This window comes from Thalassophryne amazonica, chromosome 17, assembly GCF_902500255.1.
Source record: "Thalassophryne amazonica chromosome 17, fThaAma1.1, whole genome shotgun sequence".
Classification (NCBI taxonomy): domain Eukaryota; kingdom Metazoa; phylum Chordata; class Actinopteri; order Batrachoidiformes; family Batrachoididae; genus Thalassophryne; species Thalassophryne amazonica.
In genome coordinates this window covers 23651666-23673712 of record NC_047119.1, presented here as the reverse complement: position 1 = coordinate 23673712, position 22047 = coordinate 23651666, and the positions used below count along the sequence as shown (strand labels likewise).

The 22047-nt window shown below is 39.4% G+C and overlaps 1 protein-coding gene across 1 annotated transcript in view; it reads right to left on the bottom strand.

Annotated features, from left to right (window-relative positions):
* brinp1 (bone morphogenetic protein/retinoic acid inducible neural-specific 1) overlaps positions 1-22047 on the bottom strand; it is a 424567-nt gene that overhangs the window by 216611 nt on the left and 185909 nt on the right. The window contains exon 3 of the mRNA XM_034193082.1: positions 14239-14429. Within this exon, the coding sequence (XP_034048973.1) occupies positions 14239-14429 (191 nt within the window). The remainder of the gene's footprint in view (positions 1-14238; positions 14430-22047) is intronic.

Here is a 22047-nt window from a genome sequence, read left to right as displayed (position 1 = left end):
TTGCATGTCAAGTCAATCAATATTATGTCATGTTGTAGGGAGTGGGTGTTTATTTCATGCAGCCAACTCTGCATATTGACTGAGAAGGTGTCATGCATGGCAGACACTCAGCCCAGCCAGCAGCGATGCACCCTGGCTAATAGTACTCTGTGTCAACAAGAAGAGAACAGGTGTCGTGTACCATGTTGTTTGGTGTTTTCAGAGTAGCAGTAAATCAGTAGCACAACAAAGTTTCACAATGATAACGCATGTTCCTGTTTTAAGAATTCTGACACAACTACAACTTGCCTGAGTGCATGCAGGCCATGTGCACACCCCTGTGCATCACAATGAGGTGCACATAAATGTGTAAGTGGTAATAGTCCAAAGTGGAGTCAGATACGTGAGCCCACACTTTTTAGCAGTGGGGTTTGAGGCAACATCTCTCTGAGTTTTAGAATTTAGAATCAGTGAATGAAAGTCTCACAGATGCAAATATGGCTGATCGTTTAAAGAATGTATTGGAAATAAATTCATTATAGATCATTACAAATACTTTACTTTAAAAAGTATAAAGCAGTCAAATAGTTGCCAAAAAAAGAAATCCCACCCATAGATATTATGGGGCTAAAGCTAATTCGTACAATTCTCATGTTTGTTAGCCTCTTGCTATGTTTGCTCTGCATATGCATTTGTAATACGTAGCATGGCAAATTTCAGCCAAAGTGAAATAGCAAACATACAATCTAAACAGTCACACGTTACATATCAAACACAAGATAAAAAGTTCTAGGTTGCAGTACTGTGTTTTCTCTCTTCGTGGGCACTAAAGGCGCCTTCCGATGCAGAGTCTCTGTGTGCGCAAGCCATATATGTTACTTATTTAAAAGCAAAAGACACAACAAAGTCCATCAAGTCCTCCACAGAGTCCAGAGCTTGGGGCTCCGGGGAGGGGGGTCACATCTCCTTCTCTCTCCTCTCCCTCTGTGCTTTTCTATCTCTGCTCCAACCTTCCCAACATCCCAACTTCACCAAACTGTGAATTTTTTAAACTATATTTGGATTAACCATGGAATTGATCAGCTGTTCTCTGAACACTATTGACACCATTTTTTTTTCAACAAGGAAATCAGGGCTGGGGGACCATGCGTGCCCAGATGGAACCTACCCTGTGGGCTATGTTCTCGACGCCTGGGAGAAGTGGCGTGTTGCGTGCTTGGTACCACTCTCTGTGGAGGATGTCAAAGACTTATTTATATTTGGTTTTATTGTGGGAGGGCTGGTGTTTATTGGCTTATGTGCTGCCCTGACCTACCAGAGAATTTGCAAGATGGCTGCTACCAGAACCACGACCCCTCACCTGTCTGTCATGATTAATGAGTTGGGCAAAATGATACAGTCTCAGACTGTGTTAACCCTTGAACTCAGACATAAGTTGAATAACATCTCGGAGCAAATGTACGCCTTGCCAAGGAAGATGTCGGAGACCAGGGAATATTCATAAATTGGATTCAGACGGTTAAAGGAGCTGCAAATGTGTTTCTCTGCTCAACCCTAAACATGGCAGGCTTATCAGCCTCCGAAGGTCAAAACACCCTGCTGTTTTCCTCCAGAAGAATTTCTACGGCCTTGGTGAACCATTCAGTCACCATGCATCACTTCTGTGTCTGTGGGTTTTTTTCTGACTTAAAGCTGGTTTTAAGGGACCTGATGGGACACATGTCAACATAAGTTAATATGACTCCTTTAAAACATACACTGAAGACAGATACTCAACTGTTGTGAGTTGGTTAAAATGTTGCCTGGAGAAACACTGCCAATAATTTATAGTTACTTGCTCAAACTTCATCAAAAATACTGTAAGCTAAGTAGTTCATACATTCTGGTCTTCAAGACATTTCTCCACTCATTTGATTTCAAACAGTTTTTGTTTTCTGAATGCCTGCAGGACAGCAGCTTACGCTCGATTTTGTGCAGTGGCATTTTCCTGCTTAATTCCTCATTTCAAAAATAGCACAGTGTTTGTTTTGTTGCTAGGTTCACGTCAATTTGAGAAATGTTAGTCACTTCAACTGCAACACAACTCTGAACAAACTTCTGACTTCTGATTTTCAAGTTGACACCGACTCCAACAAGGGTTTGGAAGAAAATACACACATTTCTAAAAGATCAGTAAAACAGCTTAAATCTACATCAGATGAGCACATTTATTTGTAAGAAATGCAAAAAACTCAACAAACATGGTAATTTTCCTGGCAAAAAAAGGCCAGCTACTTATGTAGTTAAATCAGATATAATCATGTACAGGTTGTAATTTACAGCAAATGTATAAATTCAATACTCAATTTTAGCTCAGCTCAGAAAGCAATCATGTTTGTTTGTTTTTTGTTTCACATCATAAGTAGGGACGTCCCGGCCCAGTCTCAAAGATCATTGCCAGGTTTAAGACATATCTGGACAGGCAGAGACTGACTTTTTTCAAGAGGAGTCTCACTCAGATTTGTCTACCAGCCCGTTTCAGATACAGTGAATAGTCAAAGATGATGGCCACCAGTGTTGCCACAGTAACTTTGAAAAGTGACTTTATTATCTACTTTTTACAGTTACATTTTGCAGTTACTTTATACAGTTACTTCATCACTTCATTACTGAATGTACCTAATAAAGTAACTAGTAATCTAACGTGGTTATTTTTAAGAATGAGTACTCAAAAAAGTAACTATTAGTTACTTTGCTGATTAACCAAGTTAGACCACTAGTTCAATTCAATTTATTAATTTTATATAGTGCCACATCACAACAGAGTTGCCTCAAGGCACTTCACACAAAACAATTAAAAAAAAACAAAATAAAATGAATTAAAATATTTTAAAAGCACAGTGAAAGATAAAAAAAAAAACACAGTTACCTTACTAGTTACATTCCTGATTAGTTACAAGTTGTTGGCAGCTCCTAATAAAGTAACTGCATTATGCTGCTAATGAAGTAACTCCATAAAGTAACTGTATAAAGTAACTAATAAAGTAACTTTTCAAAGTAACTGTGGCAACACTGATGGCCACTTCTCTATTCAAAGCTTCTCATTCACCAGCAGTGTGCCAACACTTTTTGAAAACGTATCTATGCTCTGCTTCACTTCAAATATGTACAAAGTCTTTTTTTTTTTTTTTTTTTTGCTAATTCATTCCTTTGTAGTTTCAATACATAAACCATATTTAAAAAAAAAACTATAAAGGTATTATTTTTAGCCAAAATAGAACACCAAAATAGTATAGCTTTTTTTTATAGACAGTTTTCTTTAAAGAAGTCAGGGGATAGATACATGAACATTTGCTAGTCACTGAGGAGGAGTTGGACTTTAGTAAGAAATACAAAACACAGTCGCAAAGTAATAACTTAAAGTAATACTTAACACAGTAATAAATTAAAGGTAAACTAATGTGTTACAATTGTAGACATGTAGACCTTCAGTTTTATCAGGTATGTACACCATATCATCAAGTTTGTCCGAGGACAAGTGCCATGGAATATTCTGCCAAACATATATAATAGCTATCAGGTTCTGACTGCAACATACTGATACTGGTGTTGCACAAACTGTATTAGAAGAATAATTTAAAAATCATGGGCCAGTTGACATAACGATGGTTATACATTGTAACTACTCCTCTTCAGTTTTAAAAACATGGGAAGAAACTGCTAATGGGGCTTTTTACACTTCACCAGCCAACATTAAGATGCCTGGAATAGGAGGATTTTACTTTTTTCCCCTCTCACATGCATAATAACAACCACAACTGCAAAATTTAGGTGGTTATCGCAAGATTTATCTTTGTATTTTTCTTTATCTTTAGTCAGGTCTTCCCAGTTTATCGATTCATATAACTGTTCTTTAATAGCCAATCTCAAGATTGAAAGGACAGTCTACTGATCCATAACTTGAAACAAAATGGCCAAGGTCAAAAGTAACATAGCGATAATTCAGAGGCAGAGGAAAGGAACTAGAATTATATAATGGACATGAGCGAACATGAAATTAATAGAGAAATAATACATCATAGGGAAACAATGACATCAAGGTTCGTAATGATAGCCACTATGTCTATAGAGTGACATTCTTCTGATCTTATACACAATTAAATTTTTACCTTCATAATACGTTTCACCTATAACCGAATTTCCAGTTTCCAAATGAAGTCTCTCAGTGTGGAATGCATGAAAGACAGCTTTGTCTGATAGGGGAAACCGGGCACAGTGGATCAGAAATGTTGTTTTGTGGCAGCATAAACACAATATGCATAGGTTTAGGTCATTTTATTGTAGATTTAATACAGCAGGTTATTGTTTATAAGGCTGTGTTATTTATGTCTCCCCAAGTGTAATTTATAGGTGTTTAAAATCAATTTTAAAATGTTTGATTCACTGTGCCCCGGACACTAATTCATGGGGCACAGTGAATCAGTGTCGAGGGCACAGTGAATCAACATAGAATATTATGAAAAAACACATGATTATAAAGATTTCTTCAAAATGATTAAACATATATAGATGCATATACAAACTATAATCCAGCAAACCAGCTATGTAATGTGCGAGTGTCTTATATAGTGATATAAGTCCTTTAGAAACTATTATAAATACAACTGTCATAATTTCTGTTCAAACGTGAAAACAGTTGTTTATATACACAAATTATAGAAATAATTAATGGAAAAATAAATGTATAAGCTTCAACAAGTAATATTTGTCATCCACTTGATACTGGGACTTAGTAAATGATTTTCTATACTGATTCACTGTGCCCCGATTCACTGTGGCACCCAGGTGCATGTGACACACACGAGTCATGTTATCAAAGAGGTGACAGTCTGGAGAAGACATAACACATACTCATCAGCTGGAAAGGGGTAGTCTTCTAACTAATAATAATTTTTTGGGCCACCTTTCCTCTGTTGTGAGAAATTAATACAAAGACACTGGCATCCACAAAATTTATTTTGATAGAAAAAACTTCACTTGACACTTAGTTTTACCCTTAATGTATCCAAAAACAAAACACCAATTTATAAGGGGTATGTCCTTATGCATAAAAATATGGCATAACTGATGCAAATATATATGCAGTTTTGCAGACATAGATACTGATTCACTGTGCCCCGAGTGCATGTGACACACAGGAGTCAAGTTATCAAACAGCTGATAGTCTGGAGAAGACATAACACATACTCATCAGTTGGACAGGGTAGGCTTCTAACTAATAATTTTTTGGGCCACCTTTCCTCTGTTGTGAGAAATAAATACAAAGACACTGGGATCCACAAAATTTACTTTTGATAGGAAAAAACTTCACTTGACACTTAGTTTTCCCCTTAATGTATCTAAAAACAAAACACTAATTTATAAGGGGGATGTCCTTATGCATAAAAATATGGCATAACTGCAGCAAATATATATGTAGTTTTGCAGATATAGATAGTGATTCACCGTGCCCCGGTTTCCGCTAATGTAAAACTCAACTTACACACCTGATATGCCGCCGTACAAATGAGCTGAATTACTAAATTGTGTGTCTGACATGTAATGAACTCTATCATTATTAATGTTAAAAAAATAACAGAAATCTGCTGCAGTATTTCATTGTTCTGCTAACTACAACAAGGTTCAATTTGTCAAGCTGAAGCTTGACTACTGATGTAAACTGTTCAAAGTCTGTTCTGCAGTTATCAGATCAAAGATGTAGCATACACAAGTGGCTCTCTGCAGATACACAATGTCCCTGTTTCAAGATTAAAAACATTCTCTCATCACGTGACAATATTGAAGGAACATATCGTTTGAGACTTGGTATGAAATTCACTCTTTTCCTTTTCAAAAGTGACACCAGTCAACTCTCCTGTAATACAAAGTTTTCCATTGACAAACATAAAACTGTTCAGAGCTTCTGAGTTGCAAACATGTGCAATTTTGAATTAATCAGGAGATAAACAAGATGAAAGATTCCACATATTGTCACCATAAGCAGACCGCACTCTGTATGTGTGAAGCCTCTGACAAGCAAGTTTCCCTGAACAAACCTGAAGTTCTAAAATGAGGTTTTAAGTTGCAAATATGCAGTTTCACAATAATCTGCCTCTGTCTATATATACAGTATAGTCTGTCCTCCATACATTTGAAGCCTCTGACAAGCAACATTTTCATTTAACAAGCCATGAAATTGTAAAATGAGATTTTAAGATGCACATATGTGCAGTTTTCCATTAATCAGGAGAGACTGTAAACATATTTAGAGTCTAGATGTACTATTACCCTGAACAGCCTGTCCTTGGTCCCACTGAAGCCAGTCCTTTGTATATTAAATTAGATAGAACTTTATTCATCCCTTGGGAAGACTCCCTCTGGGAAAGTAACTCATCAGCACAAAGGGTAAGAAGCACACAGAGTATCAAAAGCGAAAGTAAAAAAGAAAAACAGTTTGCAAATATAAATACTATTTGAAGCTTCACTGAATTTCACAGTGAAAAAATAAGAAGTTTAGAATTCATACACACAGTGTTCATTTTCACACCAGCAAAGTGTGTTTCTGGGTCCACAACAAACAGAAAGGTAAAATTAACCAAAACCAGCTCATGCTTTTCATTAGTGGGTCAACAATCAAAAACATCTGCTTCACATTGAAAGGAAAAGCTGACATTGAAGGATCAAGAAGTGATGTCACTATTAAAGCTCACAAGGCAGTTGTCCATGTGGTCACTTTAAAAAAGTCCCTTAAGCTGCTTCCTTGTTATTTTACTCGGGGCCACCACAGCAGATCCTAGGTGGATCTGCATGTTAATTTGGCACAGGTTTTATGATGGATGCCCTTCCTGACGCACGTCCACATTACGCGGATTTGTGTCAGAAAGGGTGTGTCCAGTTTGTTCAGGTTTGAACTGGGAAGCTTCCACACTGAAACCAAGCACTTGACCGTCACACTTGGTAAAAAGTGATGCAAATTATTGGTTGAAATAAAAGGATTAATAAATGGAATAATTTGGACTGTGTTGAATGCTTGGTCTCCAAAGTAAAGGTCAAACAAGTTCAACGCCCACTGGATTCTATGACGTAGGACATATGTTATCCCGTAACATGATAACTAAGCATGACAGATGGTGCAAACTATTCCTTTTTAAAATGCTATTAACTCAACCAATAATTTGCATTTTTTAACCAAAGTTGGAGCAACTAACTTTTGACCGCTGTATAAACTAAAACTGACCTTTGTCACCATTTTTGCTGTTTATACCCCATAACTCAATGGAATTCAGTCATAGATAGTCCAAACTATACCTTTTTGGAATTGTTATGATCAAGCAAATAATGTGGTATAGTTTTGTATGTGTCCGTAAATGTTAAAAATAAATAAATAAAAAATAAACAAAGGCTGGATAGTTCATGACAACAACCAACCTCTAAGTAAACAAAACTCTCTTAGTAGTGGTGATCATCAGGCCAATATGCCCGTGGAAATCCTTGACTAACATAAGATGGCTAATCTACAAGTTCAGCCGTTGACGTGAAACAGCAATTAGATGGATAATGTTGGTCGACTAACCATAGATGACTAAGTACGTTTAATAGACTGAAAGATTAGACTGCTTCATGAAACTGGGCCCAGGTAAATAGGAATTTTATTACAATGTCAAGGAATTAGGCTCAAGTCAAAAAAGTCTCTGGGATAAAAAATTAGCAGTTTATTGTAAGGTATTCAATTTCAGTTTATTTTCTGTGCAAAACAGCACAGAACCCAAACTTTCCAGTCTGATGTAGGATTGCAAACCCCAGTCTGAATGTGGCCTCATAGGATGAGTCAGATTTGAAAAACAAGTCTGAATGCTCTCTGGATAGAAAGCAATCCAGATTGAATCTGCCTTAAAATGAATTGCAAACCCCGGTGTGAACAAGGTCTTAGAGCATGCCCTTAGATATGAAACACATCCTCTGATGAACACTGGCAACTCCACTAAAATCCTCAGCAATTTTCAAACTGTGGTTGCAGAAGAACTCCCACAGTCCATTTGGATTGCCAGCTGTGTCCATGTCTGCAAATTCTCCATCCAGACTGCATGCAAACTCCAGAGAAACAGTCTAATCTTGAAATCTGGCAAGATTTAGATTAGATTAGACACACTTCATTCATCTCAGAAAGGAAATTGCAATGCTGCAGCAGCTATTAAAACATAACACACAAGACTCACATACAGTAAAAACCAAGGTAAGTACAGAGGCATAGTGTTTGCAGATGAAAACTAGTCCTGCTAGATAATGAATAGAATCAAATAAAATTTAAAAAAACTGAATCAACTTTTGTGCCAAGTACCTTTAATACACTGGCAGATAATAAGATCAAAATATAACCCTCACTATGCCATTAAAAGTATGTAAGAACTATACTGTAGCTCAAAACATTACTCTCCTCTCGCTGCCCAGAGGGGAATCGTAAGGTATAATTGCAGAGGGGTGGGGTGGGGTAGGGGGGTCTTTCTGTAGCGGATTTTTTGCTGCTAACTTGGCGAAGCGACTGCAATGTGGAAGATTTTACGCTCCCTCAGCAGCAGTGGAAATCCTTACTGAGACAAAGGATGTTCCAGGTGCCTACCTGCATGAAGCGCCTCAGGTTTGTTCCTGGGGGCCACTGTGCAGTGGACAATCCCTCAGCACTGCACCATCACCCAAAACACAAGACCCTTGGTGCTCTCTTGTGGTTTCCCCCACTGTCATCATAGTGTGTGCTACCTTCTAATGTAAGGCAGCTGCAGAGTTTCTCCCAAGGACAGCAGAAATAAGAATCTTATTTCTTTGAGTTTTAGTGTCATGAGATCTTTTTTTTTACTGTGGTTGAAGTGCTACCCCCACTGCCAGCGATTACCTGCATGATGGAGGACCAACTCCAATTCCCGGATGCAGAGGCAATGCTCAGGATAGTTACACATTTACAATTATTATTATAATTTTTTTAAGAAATGACACAGCTTCACTTTGCAACATGGATGTCATTACTGGCCCGTGTACCATGGTTGCCTAATATACGGCACATACACATTCCAACCAAGAGCCTCTGTTAGGAAACATTCTTCATACTTGTGAAACATCCGAGTTACTTTAGAAGATGATCAGGGAGAAATATAGATCAGCATACTGAATCCAACACCACCATTTTGGATTTTTTTGTTTTTTCCACCTGTTGGCAGGTCTTTTGTGCATAATAAGGTACAAAGCCCTCAAAGGATCCTATGCAAAATGGAACATGTACCATGACTGCTGTATAATTTCTCTCACTAAAACCTACCGCTCAGTTATCTGAAAAAAAAAAAAAATCTACAGTGCATCTGCAATGTAGTCACTGCGCTTCACTTTTTCCACATTATGTTACAGCCTTATTCCAAAATGGATTATATTCATTTTTCCCTGAAAAATTCTACTCACAACACCCCATAATGACAACATCAAAAAGGTTTATTTGAATATTTTGCAAATTCATTAAAAATAAAAGAACTAAGAATTCATGTCTACGCAAGTATTCACAGCCTTTGCTCAATACTTTGATGCACTTTTGGCAGCAATTACAGCCTCAAGTCTTCTTGAATATGATGCCACAAGCTTGGTGCACCTATCTTTGGACAGTTTTGCCCAATCCTCTTTGCAGCACCTCTCAAGATCCATCAGGTTGGATGGGGAGCTTTTGTGCACAGCCATTTTCAGATCTCTCCAGAGAAGTTCAATCAGATTCAGGTCTGGGCTCTGGGTGGGCCACTCAAGGACATTCACAGAGTTGTCCTGAAGCCACGCCTTTGATATCTTGGCTGTGTGCTTAGGGTCATTGTCCTGCTGAAAAATGAACCGTCGTCCCAGTCTGAGGTTAAGAGTGCTATCAGCAGGTTTTCATCCAGGATGTCTCTGTACATTCATATTTCCTTCAACCCTGACTAATCTCCTAGTTCCTGCTGCTGAAAAACATCCCCACAGCATGATGCTGCCACCACCATGCTTCACCGTAGGGATGCCGACCGGTTTCCTCCAAACATAATGCCTGGCATTCATGTCAAAGAGTTCAGTCTTTGTCTCAACAGACCAGAGAATTTTGCTTCTCACGGTCTGAGAGTCCATCAGGTGCCTTTTGGCAAACTCCAGGTGGGCTGCCATGTGCTTTTTACAAAGGAGTGGCTTTCATCTGGCCACTGTACTATACAGGCCTCATTGGTGGATTGCTGTAGAGATGGTTGTCCTTCTGGAAGGTTCTCTTCTCTCCACAGGAATGCTGGCACTCTGACATGGTGAGAATCAGGTTCTTGGTCAGCTCCCTGACTAAGGCCGGTCTCCCCTGATCACTCAGGTTAGATGGGCAGATGCTCTAACATGCACCATCAACTGTGGGACCTTATATGTAGACAGGTGTGTGCCTTTCCAAATCATGTCCAATCAACTGAACTTACCCCATGTGGACTCCAATTAAGCTGGAGAAACATCTCAAGGATGATCAGTGAAAATAGCATGTACCTGAGCTCAATTTTCATCACAAAGGCTGTGAATACTTATGTACATGTGATTTCTTAAGTGTTTTAAATTTTAATAAATTTGCAAAAATCTAAAAAAATATCACATTGTCATTATGGGGTATTGTGTGTACATACTTAAACCAATTTTAATATCTAAAATGCTAAACGGCATCTACAATTACCCATGACTGCGAATTGCACAAGAGCGATTCCGAAAGATGTGAGGAACACGATACATTAACCATCCTTTAGCACCCCCAGGTGGCAACGCAGTCAATCGTCATAAACATTTCTTTTTAAGTATTTCATTGTGTGATTGCACAATGATGAGCTTCATTTTCATATATATATATATATATATATATATATATATATATATATATATATATGTATGCGCACAAGCTTGAACCCTTGTGCGCATGCGTGAGTTTTTTCACGCGTGTCGGTGACGTCATTCGCCTGTCGGCAGGCCTTGAGTGAGGAGTGCTCCACCCCGCCCGTCGGAATCTCTTTGTCTGAATAACCGCTGCGGATGGCGCGCGTTGCTTTATCAACATTTTTTCTGGACCTGTGAGGGATATCCGAGTGGACACTATTCGAGAAATTAAGATGGTTTTGGGTGAAAAGTTTAATGGCTGATGAGAGATTATGGGGTGTTTCTGTCGCTGTAAGGACTTCCCACGGAGCGGGACGTCGCGCAGCGCTTCCAGGCGCCGTCGTCGGCCTGTTTCGACCTGAAAACATTCTAATTTAAGGCATAATTCACCCAGGACGTCGTGAGAGAACAGAGAAGATTAAGAACAGGCCAACATGAGGACTTTATGCGGACATTCCACTGTTTAAGGACATTTTGTAATGAAAGACATGCGCGCAAATTCAGCCAAATCTGTGTGCGCCGCGACAGGAAAAACACCTCCGTGTTGAAAACCATTTGTAAAATTCAAGCGGCTTTTGATGGCTTTCAACAAGTGAGTAACTGAGAAATTGTTTAACAGCTTAGGCATGTTCCAACTTGCCCGTTAAGATTTCCAACGGAGGTGTTTTTCCTGTCGCGACCCCCCGCGGTCGGGTCCAGCCCGACATGCGACTCTGCCCGCACGTTCTTTCATTACAAAATGTCCGTTAACAATGGAATGTCCAAATAAACTCCTCATGCCGACTTCTTCTGAAAGTTCTCTGTTCTCTGACGACTTACTGGGTCAACAGAGCCTGAAATGTGGAAGTTTTCAACTTGAAATGGCGAGACGCTGCTGCCTCAAAGCGCAGATCACCGTCAGGCGCCGTGGGCCGTCCTTAAAGCGACAGTTACAGACCAAAATCTCTCATCAGCCGTTAAAATTTTTACCGAAAACCATCTGAATTTATCGAATGGTGTCCACTCAGTGGTGCCTTACAGTTTTGAAAAAATTTTTATCAAACAAAGCAGCAGTCTCTGAGCCATTCCTAAACAATGAAAAAACAACGAGAGGGTGGGCCACTCCTCACTCAAAGACTGCTCACAGGCGAATGACGTAACCGACAGGCGTGAAAAAACTCTCGCATGCCCACAAGGGTTCAAGCATGTCTGATGTAATCACACGTGATTCAAATCCATATGGTTTTTGAAAAAAATAATAAGGTCGGATACTTTTCTAATAGACCTCGTATATATATATATATATATATATATATATATATATATATATATATATATATATATATATATATATATATATATATATATATATATATATATATATATCATTTGAAAATATACTATTAAATAGCATAGGCTTTGATTAATATAACTGATTATCTATCTAATTATATCTTTAAAATGCATTTGCAAAGTAATCGCACTTTGCTGGTGTCATGTGTCCCAGAGAGTCCAAGATAAGAAACCAAAGCCATTTATATTCAGAATTGGACAGCAGGGTTTCTTGAGTTTTGCTTTAGAAAAAACACACAAAATCTAATTCAACCATTAATCATCATTCCACAGAGTTTTTCCTTGAGGTTTTAGAAAATTAATTTGAATTTTGTCTGCAACTGTGAGAATTAGAGGAGGGTAATTTGCTCTAGCCTAAACAAAACAAAAACCACAAAAAACAGGTTTCATTTGAATAATGTCCTTGTAATGAATTATACAAATTATGGCTTCTATTTGCCACTCATGCATATGTGCACGATGTGATTTATGGATTTTATCTGCCCGTTTTATACATTAATTCATTTTCTGCTGCATATCTGGGTCCAAGTCGCTGCGGCATTACACTATGCAGCTCAACCCGCACTTCCCTATCCTCATCGAAGTCCTCCACGCTAGTGCCTGGCAACAGCTTCAATTATGTCTAAAGTTCTTTCACAGGGGTAGTCCGAGTGAGACTGGCTTGAAATGTGTTTGAAGCTGAAGCTTCTTCTTTACTCCTTTATTGTGGGGTTTTTTATTGTTTAATTTAAATTAATTAATTAATCTTTTAAATTAAATTAATTAAATTTAATTTTTTATTCATTTTAAATTGTTTTTGAACTGTTTTGTGTGAAGCACCTTGGGGCGTCGCTGTCGTGAGTTGGCACTATATAAACTGAATAAACTGAAATTGAAGCAGTGTTTGCTGTAGTTCTGGCTGAGGGTGAAGCTTTTTGCTTTAGTTTTTGGGCAGGTTGCCAGGTCTGCATTTTATAAGCCAGCGTGTTAGGAGTCAAGCTGAATTAAGCAGTTTCATCCCGTTTTTGCATTTTTTTGGGGATAGTGGATGATCGTAGTACAACAGTGCACTTTGGAATAGGGGTGTAACAATCTATATGTGGTGAACTGCTGTGACAAGAAGCAAAATAATGTATTTTAGTCCACAATTATGTCAAGATATTGTTACAGACATGTAGGTGAAGAAGAATTAGAAATTCCTTTTGGGAAGTGGGGGATTCATTAAATAAACAATGACCATGTTATAACCCTCACTTTCAAATAACTATAAAGCAACAAAAATAGATACAAGCCAAAAATCTTATTAAAATCCACCTAATTATCAGATACTGTGGTAACGTAAGCAGTAACTATTTCATATTGAGTAGGTCAATGTTTTGTCACCAAAGCAACCCTGGCCCATCGAGTCATGGACTCCATTAGACCTATGAAGGTGTGCTGTGGTATCAGACACCAAGATGTTCACAGAAGATCCGTCCAGTCCTGTAAGCTGCGAGGAGGGGCCTCCATGACCCTATTGGCAGTTCACTGGTTTTCCTTCCTTGGAGACGTTTTGGTCGGTACTGACTACTGTAGACCAGGAACATCCCAAAACAGTTTTAAAGATGTTCTGGCCCAGTTGTCGAGCCATCAAAATGTGTTCCTTATCAAAGTAATTCAAATTTCGATATGTCCCCATTTTTCCTGCTTCCAACACATCAATTTTGATGTCAACATGTTAACTTGCTTCTTAATTTATTCCATCTACTGACAGGTGTCATTGTAACAAGATAATACATTTAAAAGCAAACGGCAAGATGTGAGTGAGCAGGTATGGCTTTGAAACCAGTTACATAAAGTTGGTTGCAACCTCAGAAATTCTGTTAGTAAAAGGATTATCTCCACAACTTTGTCTGGAACCCAATAATATAAGTACACAGATAGGAAGCATCTAAGCACACTACAAACAATTGTTTTTTTTTAATTATTTATGTTTTTAACCGTGTCAAAATGCTAATCAAACATGAAAACCAGTAATTGAAACAAGTAAACTCCTCTTACCTCCCAGTGTGGCTGAGATGAGGATGTGGGTTCCATATTTTTTGATGATTGTGTCAATGAACTGTTGAGTTGTGGGTCTGCGCCCCAGCAAGCGTACGCTGCGCTGGAACTCAGGCATGAGCGGCACGGGGTTCTGGATCAGGTCCCGTCTCTCGATGGCCATGTTCCTCACCTTCCAACGTGCAAATTCCCTATCAAGCATAGGAACATAGCAACATAAATTGGCACACGTCGATACAAACAACCAATGCAGTATTCGTAACAGTTACTACTTATTATCCATTTGTGATCAACCTCAGTGGCATCACATTAAATGCATTAATGAAGAAAACAATGTGGAAAAACTTCATTTTTAAAAAAAAAAAAGCAACTACGACTTCTGAGATCAGTCAATTCACATTACTGAGTGTATTTTATGGCAACACAACACAAAATAAAGCATCTATTAGTTTTAGCTCATGAATAATCTTTATACACTGTTGCACTGGTTAATTAAAGTGCAACAAACAAAAATCACTGAGGTTTGACATAACCGCTCAAGGTGAATGAGTGAAACAAAAACCGAGAGGGAACATATTATTCAACACGCTTGTGTAAATCATATAACTCTTCATTAATATATGCTGTAATAGACAGCAAATGAAGAGTGCTCAAACAAATCCACAAAACTTTGTGGTTGTTCATGTTTACCTAATTGGTACCTAGATTAATTAACATCAAGGCGTTTATACACACATCTTCTGTTCCTTTGAGTGTTACAGATATTCATTTTTACCATTCATGGATAAAACTGTCATGTGTTGTACTGTCACACTGAGCTAATCAACCAGGCAGTACCACCTGCCCTGTTCTGGAGCTGAATGTCAGTTTGTACGCCTGCATGTAACTACAGTCAGGTACGTAAGCCTTTGGACAGTGACAGAATTTTAGCCTTTTTTGTTATACATCTTCATGGTTGGAGGATTTTCTTGAAAAGTAGACATAAAGGCACATGGGCACCTTGAATGTACACTTGAATGTCCATTGTGAAACTGTGACGGGTGATATACCTGACATAATTTGCACGATTGGCAGTCTGTCAAAATACAGCGACAAAATCTTATATCTCCTTTAGAGTTTTTCAGACCTGCTTACTACAGCAGGAGCCACTATGAGGTATTGTTTGGAGTTGGCAAAAACCCAGGAGAAATTGAAGATGTGAAGATGTGATTTTTATTCGGAAGGATGTGGGGCAAGGGTGCCCAAGTTTGGTCCTCGAGATCTACCTTCCTGACACTCTTAGTTGTCTCCCTGTTCCAACACAACTGAATCCAATGAAAGACTCGTTAGCAGGCTTTTAATGAGCCTTTCATTGGATTCAGGTGTGTTGGAACAGGGAGACAACTAAGAGTATCAGGAAGGTAGAGTTCGAGGACCGAACTTGGGCACCTCTGATGTAGGGTATATCAGAAGAAGGATTCTGAGGATGGTTCTACCAAGCTGAAGGGAAGAGCAGGAGGAGTAGAAGGAATCTGAATACTTAGTATATCCATAATGTTAGTCATGTGATTACATCAGCCAAGCTTGAACCTTTGTGCGCATGCGTGAGTTTTTCCATGCCTGTCGGTTGCGTCATTCGCCTGTGGGCAGGCTTTGAGTGAGCACTGGTCCACCCCTCCCGTCGGATTTCTTTTGTCTGAGAACTTGCTGAGAGACTGCCGCTTTGCTCCATGAAATTTTTTTCAGAAACTGTTAGAGACAGGCAGTTGGAAACCATTCGATAGATTCAGTTGGATATCGGTGAAGATTCTGTCGGCGTCACGCGGATTATGGACTGTTAAAACCTTTTTAAAGACGGCCCACAGCGGCAGAGGGCATGCAGCGTGCCGAACGGCCATTCGACAGGCTGGATCGACCAGATCATTTCTAAACTGAATGCTGTGTTGATCCGGGACATCATGTGACTACCACAGAAATGGCAACAGAGCTGGACATAGCACTTTTGCGGCACATTCCACTGTTACAGGAGATTTTGTAATGAAAGACGTGCGGACGGATTCGCGCATCGGGATGCAGCCGCTCATGGCGCTCGACAACACCTCCGTGTTGGAAGCCTTACAGGACAAGTTGGAACATGCCTGGAACACGTCCTGAGCTGCTGCAATGCGCAGAATTCCTCCGCTCCTCTTTCCATGACAAAAACTCCTGTAACAGTGGAATGTGCCGTTCATTTCCAAACTGGACGCTGTTTTGATCTGGGACGTCGTCTGACTAGCACAGGAATTGCGGAAGACGTGGACATCAGCACTTTTTTGGCACATTGAGACAGACGTGCGGAGGAATTCCGCGTGTCAGGACGGAGCCGCATGGTGCAAAGCAACGCCATGATGAAGCCTCACAGGACATGTTCCGGCATGTCCAGCTCATGCACAATTTCTCGGATAGTCACACGACTGAAAACTCACCGAAAGCCGTCTGAAAGCCGTCCTGTGAGACCAACACGGAGGTGGTTTTGTGCCGCGCCATGACCGGCATGGTTTTTGCAAAAAATAAAAAGGTTGGATACTTCGACAGGCGTGAAAAAATTCACGCATGCGCTCGAAGGTTCAAGGTTGGCTCATGCAAGCACACATGATTCAAATCCATCAGGTTTTTGCAAAAAAAAAAAAAAAAAAAAAAGGTCGGATACTTTTCTAACAGACCTCATATATATATATATATATATATATATATATATATATATATATATATATATATATTTATTTATTTATTTTAAATGGAACAATGCATATTAATGAACATAGTTACATGTAAATATGCCGGATTATAGCAAGATGCTAATTTCCATCCGTAGTCCCAGTAACATAGAAACAGAATAAGACCACACAACATACCAGTTAATCATGACAGAAGAACAATTAAAACAGAATATACTTACAAATATTTACAATTCAGAGTAACAATAATTGACAGGCGGAGGAACCAAAAGAGTTTCATGATGCGTGTTGAGGTGCAAAAGTACTGTATTAAAATGACATGTGCAAAGTGTTTCAGTGCCTGGTTGTAATTGCACAATACAGTACTAGGTTGTATTGCACGATGCCCAATACACTCATTTGCAAATGCACAAGTGTAAATATTGCACAGGGTGTCATACACAAGTTTATTGTGTGAAGACTACTAAACCATTTAATAAAAAATAAAATACACAAGGGTATTGTGTACATATAACTAAAAGGGAAACTCGAATGGGGCCTCCACAGTTGAATTATGTTTTAGGCTACAGATGGTTGCATGTCTGATTTGCCAGTAACAAAGCTTTCAGTTTTGGAGATGCTCTACCCCAGTTGTCATGCCATCAAAATTTGTTTCAGTGGTCACACTGTTATGGCTTATCAGTGTAGTATGCTAGTATGAGTATTTGGATGCAGCCAAAGAGAAAGCAGAAGGAGAAGCAGCAAGGAAAGAAGTAGAAGACAACAACAATCAGTTCATTGATGTAATACACCATAGCATTCTCAGAATATTCAAAGTTCTCATGTTGATCTGAGATCAGAATTAGATATACAACAGCACCAGCAATACCGTTGAGCAATCTCATCTAAGGGTCTAGCGGGAAAAAGTGGTTAGTGTGCTTAGTTTCACTATGGAAGGTTCCCGGTTCAAACCCCCACCCCTGCCACATTTCCCCATGTAATATGGAGTTGCATCAGGAAATGCATACAGTGTACAATCTCTGCCAATTCAACATGGGATGGTGCACCATTCTACAGAAACAGCTTTTTCTAAAGTGGCACTGACGAGATCTTTTATGGATGCCGGCCATGCACCCCAGGGCGGTGAACTGACCCCAGGATGCCCTCCCTGTTGCACCAATGCCTGTATGCCTTTTATCTCAATAAGGGACTCTGTTTTTGTTCCTGTTATGTTTTTTTTTTTTTCTTCTACTTGTAACAGTTGGCAAAATTTTGTAAAAACCTTGTAACTGTTAGAATGGCCCAAGCTGTGGCTCACCCCTCTGAGTCTGGTCTGCTTGAGGTTTCTTCCTCATTATCATCAGAGTTTTTCCTCACTGCCGCCACCTGTGTGCTTGCTCGGGGGGGGGGGGTCAAATGGTTAGTAAGTAAGTTTAGACCTTAGACAAGTAAGGTTAGACCTTACTTGTGTGAAGCAACTTGAGACAATATTATTGTGATCTGGCGCTATATACTGTAAATAAAATTAAATGCATTGAATAACATCTCTTATCACTAGAAAAACAGAAGGGTTTGTATGACAATCACAGTGAAATAGAAATACAGTAACACAATGCACTCAATGCACTTGTATCAAGTATTGAAGTAGTATATATCTATCATACCCCCCCACCCCAATCTTTTGTTCATCCTTCACTCACCCAAGCAAACATGATTTGAATGAACGGCTCAGCTGTTCCATTATGTAAAACTATACATTTTCTCGTTAGCTTATTGCTAGGTATTAGCTAATGGAGAGATATCTTGAGCTGGAGGTCTGTGTTTGAAAGTCAGTTGGCCATAATGCTCTTTCCATTTCCTAAATGAACAGAGTTGTGGTTTAACTGCCTGGAATTTATTCTTTTCTAATTGGCTCATCCATCACTTTAGGTGAGGGCGTTGGTGCATAACGCCCCACAGTTCCCTGTCCGAGCAACAGTGTGAGGAACGGGCAGCAAAAATATAGATGAGCAGGTTTATACATCCCATCCAGTTTGTACAGACAATAACTCAAAATAAACAATGCCATCGAACTGGGCTGTCCCATTTTAAAGGCTGCTCGAGAAGCAGTCGATATTCATCTTTTGTCCCCCGCAAACGAAAGATACATCAGGGCAAAATGGTTGGTAAATTTAAATAAAGGCAACATGACTCCTTTTTTGGCTCCATATGTACAATTGTAAATAAGTAATATTTATAAGCAAAGTGGTAATAGGTACTTAAAAATATTTATGCCCACTACGCTAGCTTGGTGCATTCAGCTGTCAAGGTAGCCAGGCGACAGGAAGTAGGGGTTGGGAATCGTAATGATGCAACAGTAAAACGCTCCGTGGGCTAGAGTGTCTTACTTCAGAACGGTTTGTTACGGCCTCCGTTCTATCTGAAGGTCTGAAGCCTGGAGAGTTTCGTAGGATACAGCCCTCAGAAGGGTGCTCACTCTGAACTGGGACACAGCCATATTGCAATAACAACTTAACAAGAAAAAAAGCAACTGTGTTGCTTATGTAATATCCTATAGATGTGTCCGCCACCTGTTGGATAGATAGGGAATGCCGGATAGATTATGGAAAATTATGAACAGGTGAGGTTCAATTCGCATGCAGTTTATCTGCAATCCTGTTAAAGAACGGGCCATGTGATGCTATTCACATCAGCATCATCCAACACATTAAGCTAGCAATCACAGGGTGAAACATGATGCCCTATTTGGGCAAAATTTGGAACCAAATGTACAACAGAACAGGAAAGTAAAACTGCCATTAAAGAATGAACAGAAGATGTGGCTGGGAATAACACAAATACTTTTCGTCTCTACTGCAAATTAGTGACGTTAACTCAAAACACGGGTCAAGCAAATTCCCAAAAATTTGAAGCACCTCACTTGTTGTGCTGCTGCGTACTAAATATGAGCACCTATGAATTTCATATTTGAACCCTATGAGCAGGTCTGTATGTGTACTACCGTGTATATTACTTTTTTTTAAAAATGTGCTGCCATCCAGCCATGAATGACCATGGCTCTGCAAAGACAGACCAAATCAGAAACTATATCTGCACAAATATCCTGTTTCACTTCAAAATGTGCCGACTCACAAAGGATAACCCCTATTTCACCTAATCTATTTTTCGTTTAGTTTCCTTTCTATTGCCGTAGTATTTGGGCCAGTGGGCTCTTGACGACTGACGTGAACAGACTGGAGAAGCTGAAGAAGCTGATGAGGTAGGCAGGCACTGTCATGGGTTGTAGAATGGACTCTCAGGAGGATGTGAGGAGGAAAATGATGATGGCTAAACTAACAGCCATTATGGATACAGAATCTTTCTGTCATCTTTAAGATACTCGTACTGAGCAGCCTCCTATACTGACAGACTGATCCAGGAATATACCATCATTCTCAGGCATCACATACAAATAGTATTTTGAGAAGCACATGTGTCATGATGTGCACAGTAATGGGCTTTCTATAGTGAATCTGAACATTGGTGAGTCTTAGTAAAAGGTTGATGGGCTGCAGCCCATCGACAAGTTTCATTAGCACCACTTTTTCTGAAAAACCACTACCATCAATCTCCGGCATAAGTTGTCCTGTGTGTTCCCGATATCCACGGATGACAGGGCATATTGTAGAGGCACTGTACTGGTAGCAACTGTTCCATCACTCTCATTGTGCAAGATTTATTTATTTATTTATTTTAAATTCCATTTATTCTGTTTACTGAGTCTGCTAGCAGGATGGATACTGTGAAACAACTGTTTTCAGGAACGAGAACCTGGTGAAATTGAGAAAGATTAAGACTGAAGGACAATAGCCACGCAGAAAGCACAGAAGCCTCTGTCCTGATGATACTGAATGGATTTAACATTGTTACCCTGATGTGGCCATAGCAGTGTATTTTTTTCAGTGGCGTGTATGTATGTGTGTGTGTGGGGGGGGAGACAACGACAATATGAATCAAAAAGTGCTGGACAGATTTCCTTTAATCTTGGTGGGAAAATTATGCAGATGACTGTAGGCGTGATTAGATTTTGTCGTGGTTTGGTTGAAGATCAATGAAAACATGGTCTAAAAAACACCTTTTTGTGTATCTCACTAATCAAGAAACCCAGATGTATCAAACTTGGTGGGACTATTACTTGGATAGACACCTAGTGGTGATTAATTTCTGGAATAGTTTGGTCAAAGGTCAAGGAAAGATGGTGCGTGAAACACCATTTCCTTGTATATCTCAAAAACCTAGAAGCCTAGCTGGATGACTTGAAGCATATACTGCTCAGCAAAATATTTATAATTAATTGGTATGAATGGCTTCATAATGAGGTCACAACAGAGACCATGTGTTGAAGTAAAAAATGACATACTTCCATATTTATATTATGATGTGCACATGGGGTATGCATCCATCGTATTGTTAGACCAGTAAAAACCTGGACCCGGTTTCATAAAGCAGTCTAATGTTGTTTCGTCAAACAAACTCAGTTGACTAAGTTTTTCTAAGTTTTTGACGCTAGTCATTGCACAAAGCACTTAGTCACCTAAAGTTTTGCGTTATCCGACTAAAGTTTTTAACCTGGTGCAGAGGAGGCTAATCTTATTTTAGTCAACAAAAATTCAGTGTCCTACCTCAAAAAATGGCAGCTATCATGTACCACCACTTGAAGAAACACTCAAGAGCACCCCATGTCACTCGTGTTCCTTCAAACGGAGAGCTTCCTCCGCTTTTGGCCATTTCGCAGCAGACGACGACTGTCATGATGTGTTTGTGGCAGTTCTCACATTAGCCACTGGGCGTTGCTGTTACACTGAGCAGCATTGTGTGCACAAAAAGGCTTGACAGAAGTGTAGAAGAAGAAACTGAAAAGTGAAACTGCTAGGCTAAGTGCAAAGCACATCATTCTGCAGTTTGTATGTGTTCGTATGTGTATATGTGTAAATGTTAATAAAGCCAGTTACCGAAAAAAGGCTGGATAGTTCATGATTCCAACTAACCTGGAAGTAAACAAAACGGTCGCACATTAGAGCCGTCTCTTGTCAACAGCACGCATGAGGCTGTTATGCCTGCGAAAACCGTAGACTAATGACAGATGGCTAATCTA